The 15,563-nt window shown below is 44.1% G+C and overlaps 1 protein-coding gene across 2 annotated transcripts in view; it reads left to right on the top strand.

The window, feature by feature from the left end:
* The first annotated feature begins 668 nt into the window (after positions 1–668).
* The window catches only part of LOC146961439 (glutamate receptor ionotropic, kainate 2-like), a 59,614-nt gene continuing 44,719 nt past the window's right edge, over positions 669–15,563 (top strand). For both annotated transcript variants that reach the window (XM_085770052.1, XM_085770051.1), the window contains exon 1: positions 669–1,134. In XM_085770052.1, coding sequence (XP_085626178.1) covers positions 1,011–1,134 — 124 coding nt within the window. In that variant the 5' untranslated portion in view covers positions 669–1,010. The remainder of the gene's footprint in view (positions 1,135–15,563) is intronic.

Genomic DNA, 15,563 nt, shown 5'->3' with positions numbered 1-15,563 from the left:
CTTTATGACATAAGATGATCACATCGGATCAATAAGTTTACAATAACCATTATTTTTGGACTGCTCAGACAGACTTGTGAATGTGCCAGGCAGCATACTGTATATTGGATTTACTGTAGTGCTCGGTTCGCCCTCAAGTTGCTGTTGATGTGAGTAAAAGATCTCATATTTACCGACACGATTTCAAATGCATGCTTTGAGCTCGGAGCCAATTGAGTTTGTAGAAGGAAGAGAAAAAAAACGCATTTTGAATAAGGTGGTAGCCTATGAAATAAACTTTCCCGTTCCTCCCTCCCCCTTTCTCCCCCTCCATCTCTCTTCCACCCCTCTCTCGATTCCACACCTCCCTCTTTTTTCCCCCCTCTTTCACCTCGTCCTCTCTCTCTCTACCTGTAACCCCCCTCCACACACCCCCCCTCTCTCTCTCTCCCCCCCCCCCCACCACCACTCGCTATCTCCCTGTCTCTCTCTGGTGCGCGTTCACAACACTAACCTTGGCTCGACGTCAGAGCCTGTGCAGCAGTGCAGTATAATGGGAGCGCAAGCAACCCAGAGCGCCTCATAGGGGGCTGCATATCGCTGCTGTATCCTCTGCTTGGCGCTCTCTAGCTCCTCTCCAAACCCCCTCTCTCTCTCCAGTACATCACCTATATCAGCCCATGCTCGGGCTCCCCCTCCTCCTCCTCCTCCTCCACCTCCTCCTCCTCCACCACCACCACCACCTCCTCCTCCCCACTGGATCCATACCCTTCGACATGGATGTCCCGCCGTCCCTCGACCCGGAGGATTGTTGTTTCTTGGCGCAGTGAAGGAGGAGAAGGAGAAGAGGAAGGAATCATGCCGGGACTGCTAATGGATTTAGGGAAAGCGCAAGTGACCATGCCGTGATCTTGCGCATCCAGGGCCGCCGTCACCCTGCCTTGCCCAACGACCGTAGAAGAATTACGGGGGGAATCGAACCCGCGCACCGGGGGGATTAAAACCACTGTGCATTTTTTTTTAAAAACAACATGAAGATTACCTCCCATCATCTGATGATAACCAGTCTCGTTTTCAGGTCCAACCTCAGGCTGATCCCGCTTCTGCTGCTGTTTCTTGGTTACACTCGCGGGATGCCACACGTTTTAAGATTTGGTAAGATTCTTCCTTGTTTATAGCACGATAACCATCTGTAAGCGACATCCAATCACACGGACTGCTTATTTAACAGTCCACAGTGAAATGACATTGACGGGATGCCAGATAATAATAATACAAAAAAAATACCCCGCTGTATCGAGACATTCGTGTCCCACTCTTGCCTCCTCTTGTACAGTTGGCGAAAGATTTTCACCTGCACTCTTTCAATCGCGGTTGTTTTTCAACAGTTAACAGTTGTAATCTCACCACACTTTGCTTTTTTGCCTTATGCATCGCATCGTGAGAGGGTTGGATGATGTTTTCCTACAGGCAGTGTTACAGTAACTTTTGCAAAAAAAGAAAACTGGAGCTAACTCGTAGATGATGAAGGCGTATTCCTATGCAACAGTTCACGGATATGTGCAGCTGATGAAACTGGAGGAAAAAAAAACCACACACACATCAGTGCTGGACTCACATCCCCACGGTCCTCTTGTATCTCCACGGCCTTTTAAACTGCTGACACCCCCAACATGTCCTCTGCAGTAAATGTTTACATGTAAACATTACTCCCCAGAGTGCAGATCAATCCCTCTGATCTATCACAAGGGGCCGATCAATACACTGGCCAGTACTTTTTTTTTTTTAAATCCTTAATCTCACTGATCTTCTCTCCAGCATGCATCCCTCTGTTTTATTTATATCGCTTGTTTATACAGTTATTGGCATTGATTAAAAGGATAGTTCCTGTTTTGAAGTGGTGATTGGCTGAGTCATGTTGAAAGCCAAATGTGACCACAGAACTGTTCAAAGCACCAACAGAGAATCATCAGTCATACTGATAAGTAGCCTGAAGTTGATTAGCCACTTCTCCTCAAGAACTAGGCGACAGAATATCGCTTGGCGGAAGATCTGTATAATTAATGTTGATAGCTCTTCAACAGTTGTCACTACAGCGCATTGTCGCTGATTCACAGCTTTAAAAACTGTGCTATTAATACAAACATTTGTCTGTCCTAAAAAAAAGAAAAAAGAAAGAAAGACTAAACCACGGCCTCCTGTGGTTTCATCTGTTGCTTAATCAGATCCGTGGCTGCGTTGTTGCATATCTCTGTTGCATGTGCACAGAGAGGCATCTTGGAGTGACAGGGCACGGGAGCCCCCCCCAGACCCCACCCCCCCTCCTGACAGCGGATGTCATCAAGTGTTGACAACACATCCTTATACAGTCCCCCCCTCCTAATTCCCCCGAGGGTCCTGTTTAAGAGTCAGGCCGCGTCCGCAAGAGCCGCCGCTATGGCAACGGGGATGTGCTTTTCTTCCTGCTGCATCCTTCTCAGCCCGATGAGAGATTTCCCGTCTCACACGTTGTCTGACAGACGCCGGGCGTCTATTCACTAATCCTAGGGGGGGGACGGCGACGTCCCAGCGTAATAGTATTTGACACCAAAGTTTCCAAGCCGGCAAATAATGACAAAATTCCTGGGAGCGAGAGAGAGAGAGTGTGTGGAGCAGTGATTGATAAAATATTTGAAGTTCGCCGTGTTTGACACCGTAGAGTGAAATCTGGCCGTGGATGTCACGCTGACTTGTGTATTTGTGTGTTATATTGGTGGGGAAAGGTGATGACAAAAATTGGCTTTTGTCGCCTGACACGTTGGATCAGCGCGGTAGACACACACACGCGAGATAAGAGCTGATTCGTGTCACTGAAATCTTTCGCTCCACTTGCCTTCTTCATAAAGTCTGTTGTGTGTTCTGGTGGCAGTGATAGACCGGAGTAGCTGAGAAGTCGAGTCGCTGTCCGTTGTGCTGATCCGGCTCCGTGTTCAGGACCACGGACAGCGACCTGGTCTCCTGGCGGCGCAGCCCGAGCCTGTTGCTTGACCCCCCCACTCAAAAAAAAAAAAAAAAAAAAAGGCTGATGTGTGTGTTAGAAAAGCTTAAATCCAAGGTTTTTGTGCAGCCTTATTTATTTGTCAGTCAAGCAGCATCCACTTCACATTTTCCTTTGTAAGACTTCCCCATGTCCTGCAGTGTAATTCATTCTCTTTAGAAAAGATGACATACTTATCTGTCTGTTTGTAAAGCTTGTAACGGGGCTGAGTTTCAAAAAGACAGAGATAGATTTTTTTATCAAGAAAGTAAGATGTAGCTGTGTCAGTGTGTGTGTGCATGTGCTTTTTGAGACTGGAGAAAAAGCAAAATTGCCCTGAGAAGTCACTGGAGCCCATTGGTCCTTCCCCCCGGTGCATTTCCTGTCCTGCAGGATGTGCTTGTTCAGCAGATAATCCCAGCTGCTCCTGCAAGAGGCTGGCTAAATGAGGAGGTCAGCTCCCCTGGGTCTGTCTGTTCCTTTCCTGCCCCACTTCCATTCTGCCCAGACAAGCGGCTCACATTGTACAACCACTGTTCTCCTGTCAGACTGAGACCTTTACATGCACACACACGCACACTGTTACACCAAAGCATACTCAGCCCTTTGTATTCACAGCATTGGTCTCCCCATGTAGAGCGATAAGTGTCAGAGTAGTAAAAAAAAAGAAAAAAAGAGGAAAAACAATAAGTGCCCAAGCCACCAGCTGCAGGCAAACATACGGGGCTAATTCCCAGACTGAACTGAGTTATTGTATTCAGTGTTGCTCATTTATAAATCACACAGGTAATTCATTTACTTAGATACTGAAATGGAAGCCCTTACAAGGTGTAATAAAATACGCTTGGGAGAAGATCCTCTTTTTTATAACTAGTTCCCACATACCTCTTGAGAGTGTTTAATGAGACTTTGTAGCTAAGGGTCTCAGAGACCCATGACAAAGTGGGTACTATTTCAGATGCAATATAAGTTTTCTTTCCTCTTCCACCTGTACAGTATGTAGGCCGTAAAACATCCATTTCAACATGTAATGAAAACTTCTCTGGCATGAAAAAAATAACTAAAGGAGATATTGAATTTGCAAGTGAACATTTTTTTCTCTTAATATTGTAAGCTTCTGTTTTTATGAGGAAAATCTGAAGAGACTGTAGAAAAATCTGACCTTCTTGCCGAAATGATGTGAAATTTCAGCGCAGTAGCATTTAAAGGTGCTGCTGTTGTAAAAGTTGAACTTTCTCGGTGCCTGTGAGGTGGAAAATGCAGGGCTGTGTTAAAGTGGAGAGCATCACGTGACGGGTATAAGCTGAAAAATGAGAGGAGCTCATTTGACTGAAATTCCATGGAAATAGCGCCGTGTGCTCATGATCTGTTTCAGCCCTCCCCACAAACAAGCGTTCAGTCACTCAAGCAGTGAGTCATCACATCTGCCATTTCATTAGGAGCTGATAGACTTCTACTTAAAGACGCGTGTCTCACTCATAGATGGAGGAAATTAAAGAGAACCCAAATCAGCAAAGAAGTTGAGATAGTGCACAGTGTTTTATTCCTGATGTCCATGGTTGGTCTGCGGCTGTGAAGGTTGAGTGATAACGTTATCACCGCGCCATCTTCAAGCAACATTGGCAGTTGCAGTACGTCCCCGGGCTGTCAACTGCTGCTGAAAGCATTGTTGACTCAGATATGTGCTCATTTTGTTTATTTCCAGCTTATGTTTATATTTTCCCACTTCAGCCATGTTTGGGAATATTATGACTAAAGCACAACATTGTTTTTCATTTTGGAAAGGAGATCAAGTCTTTTTTCTTTTTTTTTTTTCCAGTCCTCTGGCAAAAGACACAATCCCCTCTGGTGGAAGCTAAGTTTATCTAGCTACTTCCACAATGCTGTGCCAGGATAAAGGTCCTTTATTGCGTTTCTAATATTTAACACTCTTTTTATCCCCTCAACTATTGTGGCGGAATTTCAAGGTTGTCAAGAACAAGCAAGGGTAGAGGGAGCAAATTCAGGGGGAGTTTGTAGCTAATTGACTTTATTTGCTTTTTGCTCTCCTCCAGGCTGAATTATCAGCATGCTGGAGTTTAGCTTGGGTTTGCAGGAATTATGGATAACACCCTGTGCCCTGGCCCACTGCCAGCATGTTCACGGCAAACACATTTAAATAGGCACAAAGCTGCTTAAAATATTCATGTGTCACTTGGCCCCACCATAGCTTATAGAAATATGAAACTATCTCTTCTCTGCTGGCAAATGATTTCCATGGTTTAAAAATACCCACCGTGGGTTTCAAGAACAAAGAGGAGATCTGTCGTACATTAGCATGCAGCACCACACATGGGCTTGAAGCAGGGAAATATCTAGATGGATTTCTAAAACATGTTTACAGTCCTGACTCTTTGAAGGTCTTGCTGTCATGCCTCAGTTACAAAAGGCTCAATGGTGATTAATTCAGGGTACAGATTTCTTGGCATTTCGAAATGGAAAATATCTGTGAGGTATGAAATTAGTTTTCCTGTTGTGTTTAGAATCGAGTCAATTTTTTGAGATTTCCCAGCTACTATTTGAGAAAGATTATTTACATTGACGCCGGCTTTACATGATTGACTTTGTACGCAGTGTAACCAGTACTTCATCTGACATATGGACTATTTTTTTTCTTTTCTTTTTTTTTTTACGACTCATACCAAAACACATCTGTCCTCTTTCTCCACTCCTGCCTTGCGGAGGGTTTGAGTTCAGTATTGGCTTTCATTATTCACAGGCTTTCACTCTTTGTCATTGTCACTCAGGGATTCCTTGGGCTCCAGGAGGGTTAGGGGTTATGTGTGCAATTGTTCTGAGAAACTGTCCCTTGAGAAGGACCCTGCTGCATGTCTAGCTGCCTGGTTGTCTGGCTCTGAGCTGACGGAAGGTCAGAGCTCAAACTGCTCGTAAGGAGTAGATATATTTATGTATGTGTATTTTTTTTGTGTGTGTGCATCTTTTAGCACATGTGGATCCGTCCTTCTCACAATCCCACCAGGGGAGATTGAGGAAAATTTGAAGCCACTGAGCAGTGTAAGAAAAACAAGAGTGTTTGTTAGAGAGAGGGGGAGAGGAGGAGGGAGGGGGGGTGAGTCTGTGTGAGGTGTGACTGAGAAGAAAAACAGTGAGTGTTGAAGCCAGCAGATACCGAGTAAAGATAGATTAGTTTGCCTCAGAGCAGTCCACTCTCAGCCCACTCTCAGTTGTGGTCTTTTATTACTGTTTTTGTGATGGCTTCTGTGAAGAGACTCAGGAAGGACAGTCGAGTACACCGTGGAAATGTAGTGGGAGTCCAGGAGTCATGCACTGCAGCTCCGAATAAATGTCAGCGGTATAGTGTTAGCATGCTGAAAATTTGCCCGGCTCTATAGATTTGCATGAAACAGCTCCTAGAGGAAAGAGAAATGGTTAAAAAAAACATGAGTAATACAAATATCCTTGTATGTTCCACTGGGAACTAAACCCAAATATGTATTTTTATTAGACTCTAATGAATCTATCTATTAGGCCGCATTACGTACTTGACTGTCTTCTCTTCCACTAGACCGTAAGATGGTGGGAATCAATAAGAATCAATATGTTTGTATTGCTAAGAGGAATTGTGAAAAAAAAGACAGAAACTGGCAGCATAGCAAGCAACCAGTGCCAAGTCCCAGATGCCCCAGTCTGTGTGTATCTATCACAGGTTACCATCTGTGAGAATGCAAACACGTATACAAAAGGAAAAAAAAGGAAAAACAACAAATGTGTACTATAAGACGGATGTGTGGGAGTGGATTAATCATGCGTGTCGCTGTGAATTAATGACGACTTAAAACAGCCACAGGCCGCAGCGACTTCTTCAGGATGTGCTTCTCAGACGTTATCACATTTCTTGTTTCTCCCTTTCGATTTGTCTGTCACATTTCCGAACTCGGCCGTACGTGTTCAATTACTCTCTGTGTGATATATGTATGTTGTTAACTGGCTGCGCTTTAAGTGGTTTGAAAAATCGACCTTCCGCTTTGCTGCAGTGTTTGCGCCACGCTCTGCGTTGTACGTGGGAGTTACATGTGAGAGACCTTTAACTTTGCAGGAGCTCAACTGTGGTAATTACCTGATTGGTTAATAGAGGCAAACAAACCTAGTTTGTCAGTGGTTTATTATGGAAGCTGCAGATGTAGCTGATTGGGAGCTAGAGTAAATGTTTAATGTGTGTTTTAATTTGTAGGAGGTCTGCTGATTGCCTTTTGTTGCATGCGTTTGTTGCTAAAGGGCTCAGTTGTAAATATGCATTCCTAATTCCCCCCCCATAGTTATATATGAATTTAAAACTGTGTCTTAATGTGCCCTATAAACCGAGGCAATTACATGTGAATTCCGAGCACGCAGACCAAGTAAACATATTTGAGGGCACATACACTGTAAGTGAAAGCATTGACGTCCAAACTACATGGGATTCAAAAGTCAATCGATTACAGAAAGCCCTCCGGCTGTGTTGGCTATGATGTGAGGCACCGATCAGGTTAGGATGTGGTGATTCACCTTCATCCCCATGCCAGTTGAATAAAGGAGTGAGAAGAGGAGGAGGAGGAGGAAAAGGAAAAGGAGGGGAGCGACTGGCTGAAAGAGAGGAAGCAGAATTCAGGCTCCCATTGACAGCACAGCCCGTCGGATGTAAAAACGTTTCTCTGTTTGAACCAAGGACACTTGGGGAAATGGGCTCTGGGGGAGGACGTATTGAGACAGGCTTACTTAAAATCATGTTCTTTGAATCAGCATGACACTCACATTTTCCACGATCCAGCAGGGCTATGCAAAACGTCCTCCTCCAATGTTGAATTTCATATTTCTATACTCCCCTTTTCTGTTTGCTCAGATGTTTTTCTTTTTTTTCCCTCAAAGTGATTGTGAGGCATTCTCTAATCGCCCTCTCAATCTTATTTATTTTCGAGATGCTCGCAAAAAAAAGGAGAGGTGAAAGTGTTGGAAAGAAGCTGGCGCATTTGTGTCTAAGGTGTGTTAAAGTGAGCAAAAGATAACAGATGGAAGATGCCATTAGTTAAAGAAATCAGAAAAAAAGATCTGCCTCCTTCTGGGAAACATTCAGACAAAAGCTTCAGTTGAAAAAAAAAAAAAAAAAAGCTACTTCTTTTTGGCTGCAGTAGCCTTGTCAGGGTGCTGTTGTTAAGTCGCCCACACTCAGAACGACACACTTCCCCCATTTGTTTGATATGACCCAGCAATCCTCCCTTTATACACACACTCTCTCTCACACAAACACACACACACACACACTCAAAGCATTACAGTGGACTGGAACAGACTTAGATTGATTTCCCATCTTGCACAATCTGTTTTAAGAATTTTAGGAGACATAATGAAGCCAATCGCCTCTTTTTTTCCCCTTGCATAGCTTCTGGTGAGATATAGCCCACAGCCGGCCAGTGCTTTTTGAACATGACAAAAGACTCTGCATTTCCTACTCAACAGGGTGTGAATGAATGTGAGAAATGGAGAAATAAACAGTCAAACTGCGGATCAGAGAGAAAGAGAGAGAGAGAGATTAAGACAGGGCTCTTGATTTCCTTTTCCACCGGTCTCTCTTCTTTTGTCTTTTTACATTAATCCTCAATAGATATTTTGTTATTTATAAGGGGAAAAAAATGAGCTTGCATATTTGAGGAACTTCATTATTCAGGGATTTTTTTTTATTTTTTATTTTTTAAATCATTATGCCTCTGGCTATTTTCCTCACTAAAGTCAGCGTGCAGGTCTTTTTTTTCCATTTCTCTCTCTCTCTCTGTCTCTGTTTCTCTGCTGCCATGCAATTGCTTGTGTGTGTGTGTGTGTGTGTGTGTGTGTGTTTGCCGAACAAGCAGGAAAAGAATGACACACCTTTGCAGCAAAGAGTAGCATATTGACTTGTACCTGTAGCTCTGATTATCCGCTAGCTTGTGTACAGCAGTGGCTCATGGGAGGCTGATGAACCCAAACCAGGAGCTGACATTTTCCTGCCCTGTGGCTGAGGGGAGGGGGGAGGGGGGAGGGGAGGGGAGGGGAGGGGGGGAGGAGGAGGATGCAGGTGTCCGTTCAGGTCTAATGGGCCATCCATTCAGTCGTTTAATTGAGTGTCTTTTATCTGCCTCCAGTGACCTCTTTTATTCTCCTTTTCTCCCTCTTCGTTTCCTTTGCTCATCTGTTTTTTTCATGCCCCACCCCTCCCTCTCCCTCTCTCTCTCTCTCTTCCTCTCACTCTTTCCTCTTCCTCCTCTCCTTCCCTCGCTCCCTCCTTCCACACGCTCCCCATTTTTCGGTCGCCCAACTGCACATCCGTCTGCCATCTGCGTAAATACCTACAGCTTACTGCGACTTTAGACATCATGCCCGTCACCTGTTGTTTTCTAAACACATCTGACGGGCTGTGAGGAGGCAGTGTGACGGCGAGGTGCACTTTCAGCATCGAATCAATACCCCCGAATCCAGAAAATAGAGTCCTCTGCCCATTTTTATTTCCTCCCTGTTCTCCATCTCCCACCACCACCCCCCCACACCCTCCTTTGTCCTTCTCTGTCCTTCGTCTCTGTGTCGTCTTTGTCTTCCTTTGGCTCTCAGCTTGTCTCCTGGACCTTCCCCTCTACTTTGTTCTCTCGCCCTATCATCAAGCCTTCACTTCCCCTCGTCCCATGGTCTCAGTGTCCGTGCACACAAAGGCACGATTCCTCATTTGACATACACATTCCAGGCCTCTGTTTCCTATTGTACCTTTGAATTTCAAAGCAGCGAACAACCTTTCAGTCTCAGATTTCCATTGAACTTCCCCCAGACTTTGGAATAGCGCACAGCACTGCAGCTATCAACATGACGTGCTTTATAACATATAGGGAGCAAGGCAGGGTCTGTACAATACCCATTTGTCTCAAGGCTTAAATCTGCTTCTTATATGCCCTCCTCTATAGTCTCCATATTCTTTTCATGGCAGGAAAAGGCTTTAATGAGACAATATAGACACTATATAGATGCTGCAGTGAAAGAACACGAGTTAAATGTCTTGCAAACCACTAGCAATGACTCTCCCAGTCACTGTAATTAAATTTTTGTGTGTTAGCACGTTATTGCCCAATCTAATATATAATTATAATTTACTGCATAGTTTCTTTTTTTGCATATTTAAGTCAGGGTTTACAGTACCATCTCGTCTGTCATTTCCTATGTGAAGATTAAAAATTATAATAATCAGATTAACAAAATCCAGTAGAATATCTCCCTCTCTCCCTCCCTCTCCCTCTCCCTCTCTCTCCCTCTCTCTTTCCATCACTGTGCAGAAAAAACCCAGCTGTGAACATTAAAGAGCCGCCTCCTGAATTAATTCTTGACCTTTGGCTCTGACAGGAGATAACATCTGCCCTTCTACAAGAAAGAAAGTCTAATTTTACAGCCATTTTGTCCAAACTTACAATGGGGAGAGTGTAATACAGGGCCATTTTGATGAGGAGGAGAACGGTGAGAATTAGAATGAGAGCAGAGGAGCGAGTAAAGAGGTCTCATATAATTTGCAGCGACCTAATTGCAACATTATAAATTGAACTTCTTTTTAGCTCGGCACCAAGGTCGGCCCCACATGATATATGTTAGAATACGTATGAGACGCTGTGCTGCGAGCTTATCCTGCTCTCGCTCTCTTTTCGGGGAAGGAGTGGTGGTTTCATGAAATGTAAATGTTGGGAGATGGCACGTCAGTGAGATGAAAGTCTTAGCATCCCACCTTTTGGCAAGTGTGATGAGAAATCCCACTGCTTAACTTCGAGCGAGTTTGTTTTAAGACTTGAAGATTACTGTTAGTCAAGTTCTCAGCCATGTTTATTTTGGTGAGCGATACAGCCGGAGGGCTGGAGAGTCCAGGGACGCTGCAGACACCCAGTCCATCCTGCCTCATAGTTCTCAGCTGCGGCGCCATAACTTGTAATAACGCCGATAAAACGCTTTTTATCACAATGGGGGGAAGTGATTATAAACCAGAAGATGCACATGCACAGCCGCAATGTTCTCAAGGCTGGACTCCTGCCTCTCTTAGCCTGCAGTGGATAATTAGCATCTCTCACACGTGCTTAGGCTTGATTAAAACTCAGTTTACAGTGAGCAGCGCTGTGAGGTCGCCATCTGTCACCTGCCGAGGCCACCATAGACGTACTCTAGTCACAGGGAGCGAGGAAGATGGTATGTGTGTGTGTGTGTAGGCTATGTGTGTGCATATCTGTGTGTGTGTGGCTGTTTGATAAAAGGGAGAAAAGATGGGGCATAGAAAGAGAAATGGCAGAGATGGGTGAGGCATGAAGCATTAGGAAGCGTTCTGTTCAGTAAGCGGTCCCTCTGCCTCCCTCAGGCCGCTATATCAGAGCTATATCACATCTTTTCTGTGCCGGCGGAAAAAGCTCGTGACTGCAGTTTTGGGATTTGTTTTATTTACTTGAACTTTATAACCTCATGATGGGAGTGTTGGGAATACTCATGTTTATACTTGGAAGTCAGATAGGAAGTGTGAGAGCCTCATAAAGCATGCAGTGTAGGAAAGGCACTATATTACCACCCCTCCCCCCAAAAAATGCATTTGCATCAATCAAATGATAAGGTACTCTTCACCCAAAATGTGATGTTTCATGCCACAGCTGCAGAGCAGACGTCATGACGGTGAACTTCAGTGATGCATTTCACTGGGGACATTTATAGCACAGAGGAATTAGCATTCCCATTGTAGCAATCATTATAACATTGACAGTTCAGTGCTAATAGGCATGTTTGCACTGCAATTTAAAGAATATTTTTATTTGTACAAATGAGTCATTGCATTTGGTGATATACTAGATATTACATGTCAGACCAGGTGAGGAGGGTGCATTATAATAGTCTCTTATAATAAACTCCATTATTATCAGCTTTGCCAACTGTAACAGTGGGAACGGGACTGTCAGAGTGACCCACAGAGAACCAACATGAAGACAATTGAGCGGTCTTTGCTTGGAAAGACTGAAAAGATTTATTGAAGCTTGACTGCTCCTCCTCGGGCATCGTTCAGCGCCGACTGAGGAAGAGCTCAAAACGCGTCGCCACCTCTCTGCATGTTATATTACAGCCACTATAATGGCTGCCTTCTGCTCCGTGCGCCTCTGTTGATTTGTGCACATCAGAGGCTTCAATAAATATTGTTACTCTTTCGCCAAGCGAGGGGCTTTCTACGGTTTTCTTCATGTCAGAGCTCTATACCTGGGAAATGGTTGGCAGTAACATTAAGTGCATGTGATTTGTACCGACCGGGCTATAGCATGAATAATAACTATGAGCTTATCAAACGTCAGGATTTGCTTCCTTCCTCTGTTTCTATTGCTGTAAACCTGAATCCCATGGTTTTCATGTGTCACCTCCGCAAATAAGAGCATGTGATTGATGAATAGCATCCTATTTTTCCTTCATGTCACGCCAGATGTCTTCCTTTTTTAATTATTAAGCATTAAGAAACGATCAAACAATTAATCAGTCAACTTAAGAAGAATAGCTGCCCCCAAAAAACACGGTAAAAATAATCATAGCTTGCAGCCCTAAATAGAATTGTTTGTGTTTGTGTGAAGTATTGATTGACAATTTTGATGTAATGAAATACTTTGCGTACTTGACAATTAGGAGGAAAAACAAGCTTCTCCCTGTGAGTGGGAATATGTGTGCGTCTGTGTGTGTGGGGGGCGCACACTGCCTCTGCAACAACATGCACTTGGCTTCTCACTGTGTCTCTGTTTGTCTAAGCAGGTAATTGAAACTCAAGACTGGGACTATATTCATTTTGTAAATATAGTCATAAGATATGTAGGTGTGTTTATGCCTCGTGATGATGGGGAAATATTTCAGCAGAATGGTGCATTTTAATATAACACATCATCATAGTAAACAGTAGTTATGACCTCATGTTTGCGTAAGTAGCTTTTTAAATCTGAGGAACAGGCCATTATTCCTCTGTAGTGTGTGTGTGTATATGTGCATTTAATGATACTACAAAACTGCCACAGCAATTGACTCTAGGTTTGTTCCTGTGTTTCTTAAAGGAGCTTGTCTGTTCTCAAGAGCAGGCACATATTTCTATGAAATGTGAGTGTGTGACTGTGCGCGTGTGTGTGTGTGACTGTGCTCGTGTGCATGCGGGGCGAGCGTGTGCACTAAGTGCTTATACATCATATTTTCACAGTAGTTGGTATTTCTTTTCAGTTTGCAGTCGCAATTTGAGAGCGGTGGAGAGGCTGGAAACTGCGAGCAGAGAGAAGTCATTTGGGACTTGAGCAATTCAAGGCCTGTGGAAGTGTACTCACAGTTTGGCACAATTAGTACCAAAAGGGGTCCCTGCTTGACAAATTAGCACACAAAATGTCAGCCGGTAGTTTAGCACATCCACAATGAGCCCTTGCAAATTAGCACATATTTTGAGGAGGGAGCTGGCACATTATTATGAATAGAGAGAGCCTAGCAAATTAGCACATCTGTTGCCAGCGCTCAGAATTAATACATGTTATATGATCACTGGTTTCCCACTCAGAGTTGGGTCAGAGATGAGCATGGTGGCACACATATCCGATTGGAGACTGTGTGTGTATGCGTGTGCGTGCGTGTGCTCATTATAAGAGATTGATGAGATTGATCTTTTGGCAAAAGGTAGAGCTAATTATTACCCCGAGTGCAACTGAACCGAGGTGTCTTTGAATGCCGCAGGCGTCGGTTTTAAATTCTCACATCAGTCACATTTTCCCCAGACTCAGTTGTTTCTTACCTGACAGGTTTGTTTAGGCTCAATCTTGGAAGGTGCGTGATTGTGTGTGTTTCTACACGTGTATGTTTGAATGTGTGAGTCAGCCTTGAGGCTTAGCGTCCAGCGGTGGCAGGTGACAGTCCAGGCCTGTGTCAGGAGGCTTTAGGGTGACACAAGTGATTCCATTGTGGAGTAAAATACCAACAAGCCAAACAAGTCGGATAACAACAGCTAAACTGTTGTTCACATAAGCTGCTTTCTACTGGTCTCATGTTCAGTTTCCATTACTCTAACGGGATGGTTGATTAAGTTATTGATTTATTGCTGAGTCACAGGATTGATTCGCTTTTTTTGTGTTCATATGAAGTGTTTTGAACTGGATTTTCCAGTTGATGGATCCTTTTTATGTTTTTATTGCTTGGTCTAGGGAGAGGGATTTTAAATCTATTCTATTCTATTCCATTCCATTCTATTCCATTTCACTCCATTCTATTCTATTCCATGTCATTCTATTCTATTCCATTTCATTTTATTCTATTCAATTCAATTCTATTCCATTCCATTCCATTCCACTCCATTCTATTCTATTCTATTCTATTCTATTCCATTCTATTCTATTCCATTCCATTCTATTCTATTCTATTCTATTCTATTGATTTATTTTTATTAAACCTTAGTTTACTAGATTCAGCAAACAATGATCTGAGTGTCTTCATAGAAAAAAAGGAACTCTATTAACCAAGTTTAGTGCTTTTCTTATCTTGCTCTTACAAAACCAATTCTCTGTGAGATACTATCTCCGAGCCAAAGCCTGAGGAGATGTAGCTGTATTGTCAAAAAATTTACTGTGTTGTGTATCACCTCTGTTACAAACGGTATACGAGCAGCATTTGTCTCTGGCCTTACATGTGGAATAAGATAGAAGAGAACGTCACTCCATCAGCAAACAGTGAAGCCATGTGTAAGACGAATGAAGTCATAACATGCGTCTCTCCAGATATCATCCTGGTGAATTTCATACCGGCTACATTGATGATGGCTTGTTTGTGCGATATCATAGCTCTGGCAAGCGCCTTGCACAGTTGATGTATCCCGTGCCCTGGTCAGCTTTCCGGGGATCTTCGGGGAGCGTTGGAATTGGCCCTTGTGCAGCGTAGGAAGGTCAGTCTACCGCAAGGGGAGCTTCAGATTAATGACCAGGGGCGGCGACTCTCTGCAGGCCTTCATGCATCATGTCCCATTCACCGCCAAACATGTCAGGGAGCGCTCCCACTGGGAATTTCTGGGATATTTACGGAGCATTTCCATCACTTTTGCCTCCTGCCTTTTGGCTCGTGGCAGCGATCCTCACGGGCTGAAAGACGCAGGGAGACAGAAAGAGGCCGGGGGGGCTGGGCTGTGGTGGGCGGAGGTCCTACAGCCTAACAGAGTGACTTCATGTGCATACCTGAGCCACTTGCCCTGGCGACAAGTTTGCTCATCGGTTGCCATGGCAGCCACCCAACAGCACCACCGCCATCCAGCAGCTGCGCTTCTGGTCATTAGTCACAGAGACAGGCCGTCCGCACTATCACAACGCCCTTCCTCCACCAATCAGCTGTTCAGGTTCCAAAACTGCAGATGCCTCTCAGCCATATAGATGCATTAGTCACCATGGCAACATATCTGACTCCCGTCTCCCATTGTACAAGAGCATCCTTGAGTAGAGAGCATAGTGTAGTTTCATTCAGAGTTGTTTTAGTAGTAAAAGTAAATTGCCCTTGATATTATTTACTATATTTA

This window comes from Trachurus japonicus, chromosome 24 (genome assembly GCF_045865225.1).
Source record: "Trachurus japonicus isolate A0001 chromosome 24, Traja_1.0".
Lineage (NCBI taxonomy): Eukaryota > Metazoa > Chordata > Actinopteri > Carangiformes > Carangidae > Trachurus > Trachurus japonicus.
This window is presented reverse-complemented; position numbering and strand designations above follow the sequence as displayed.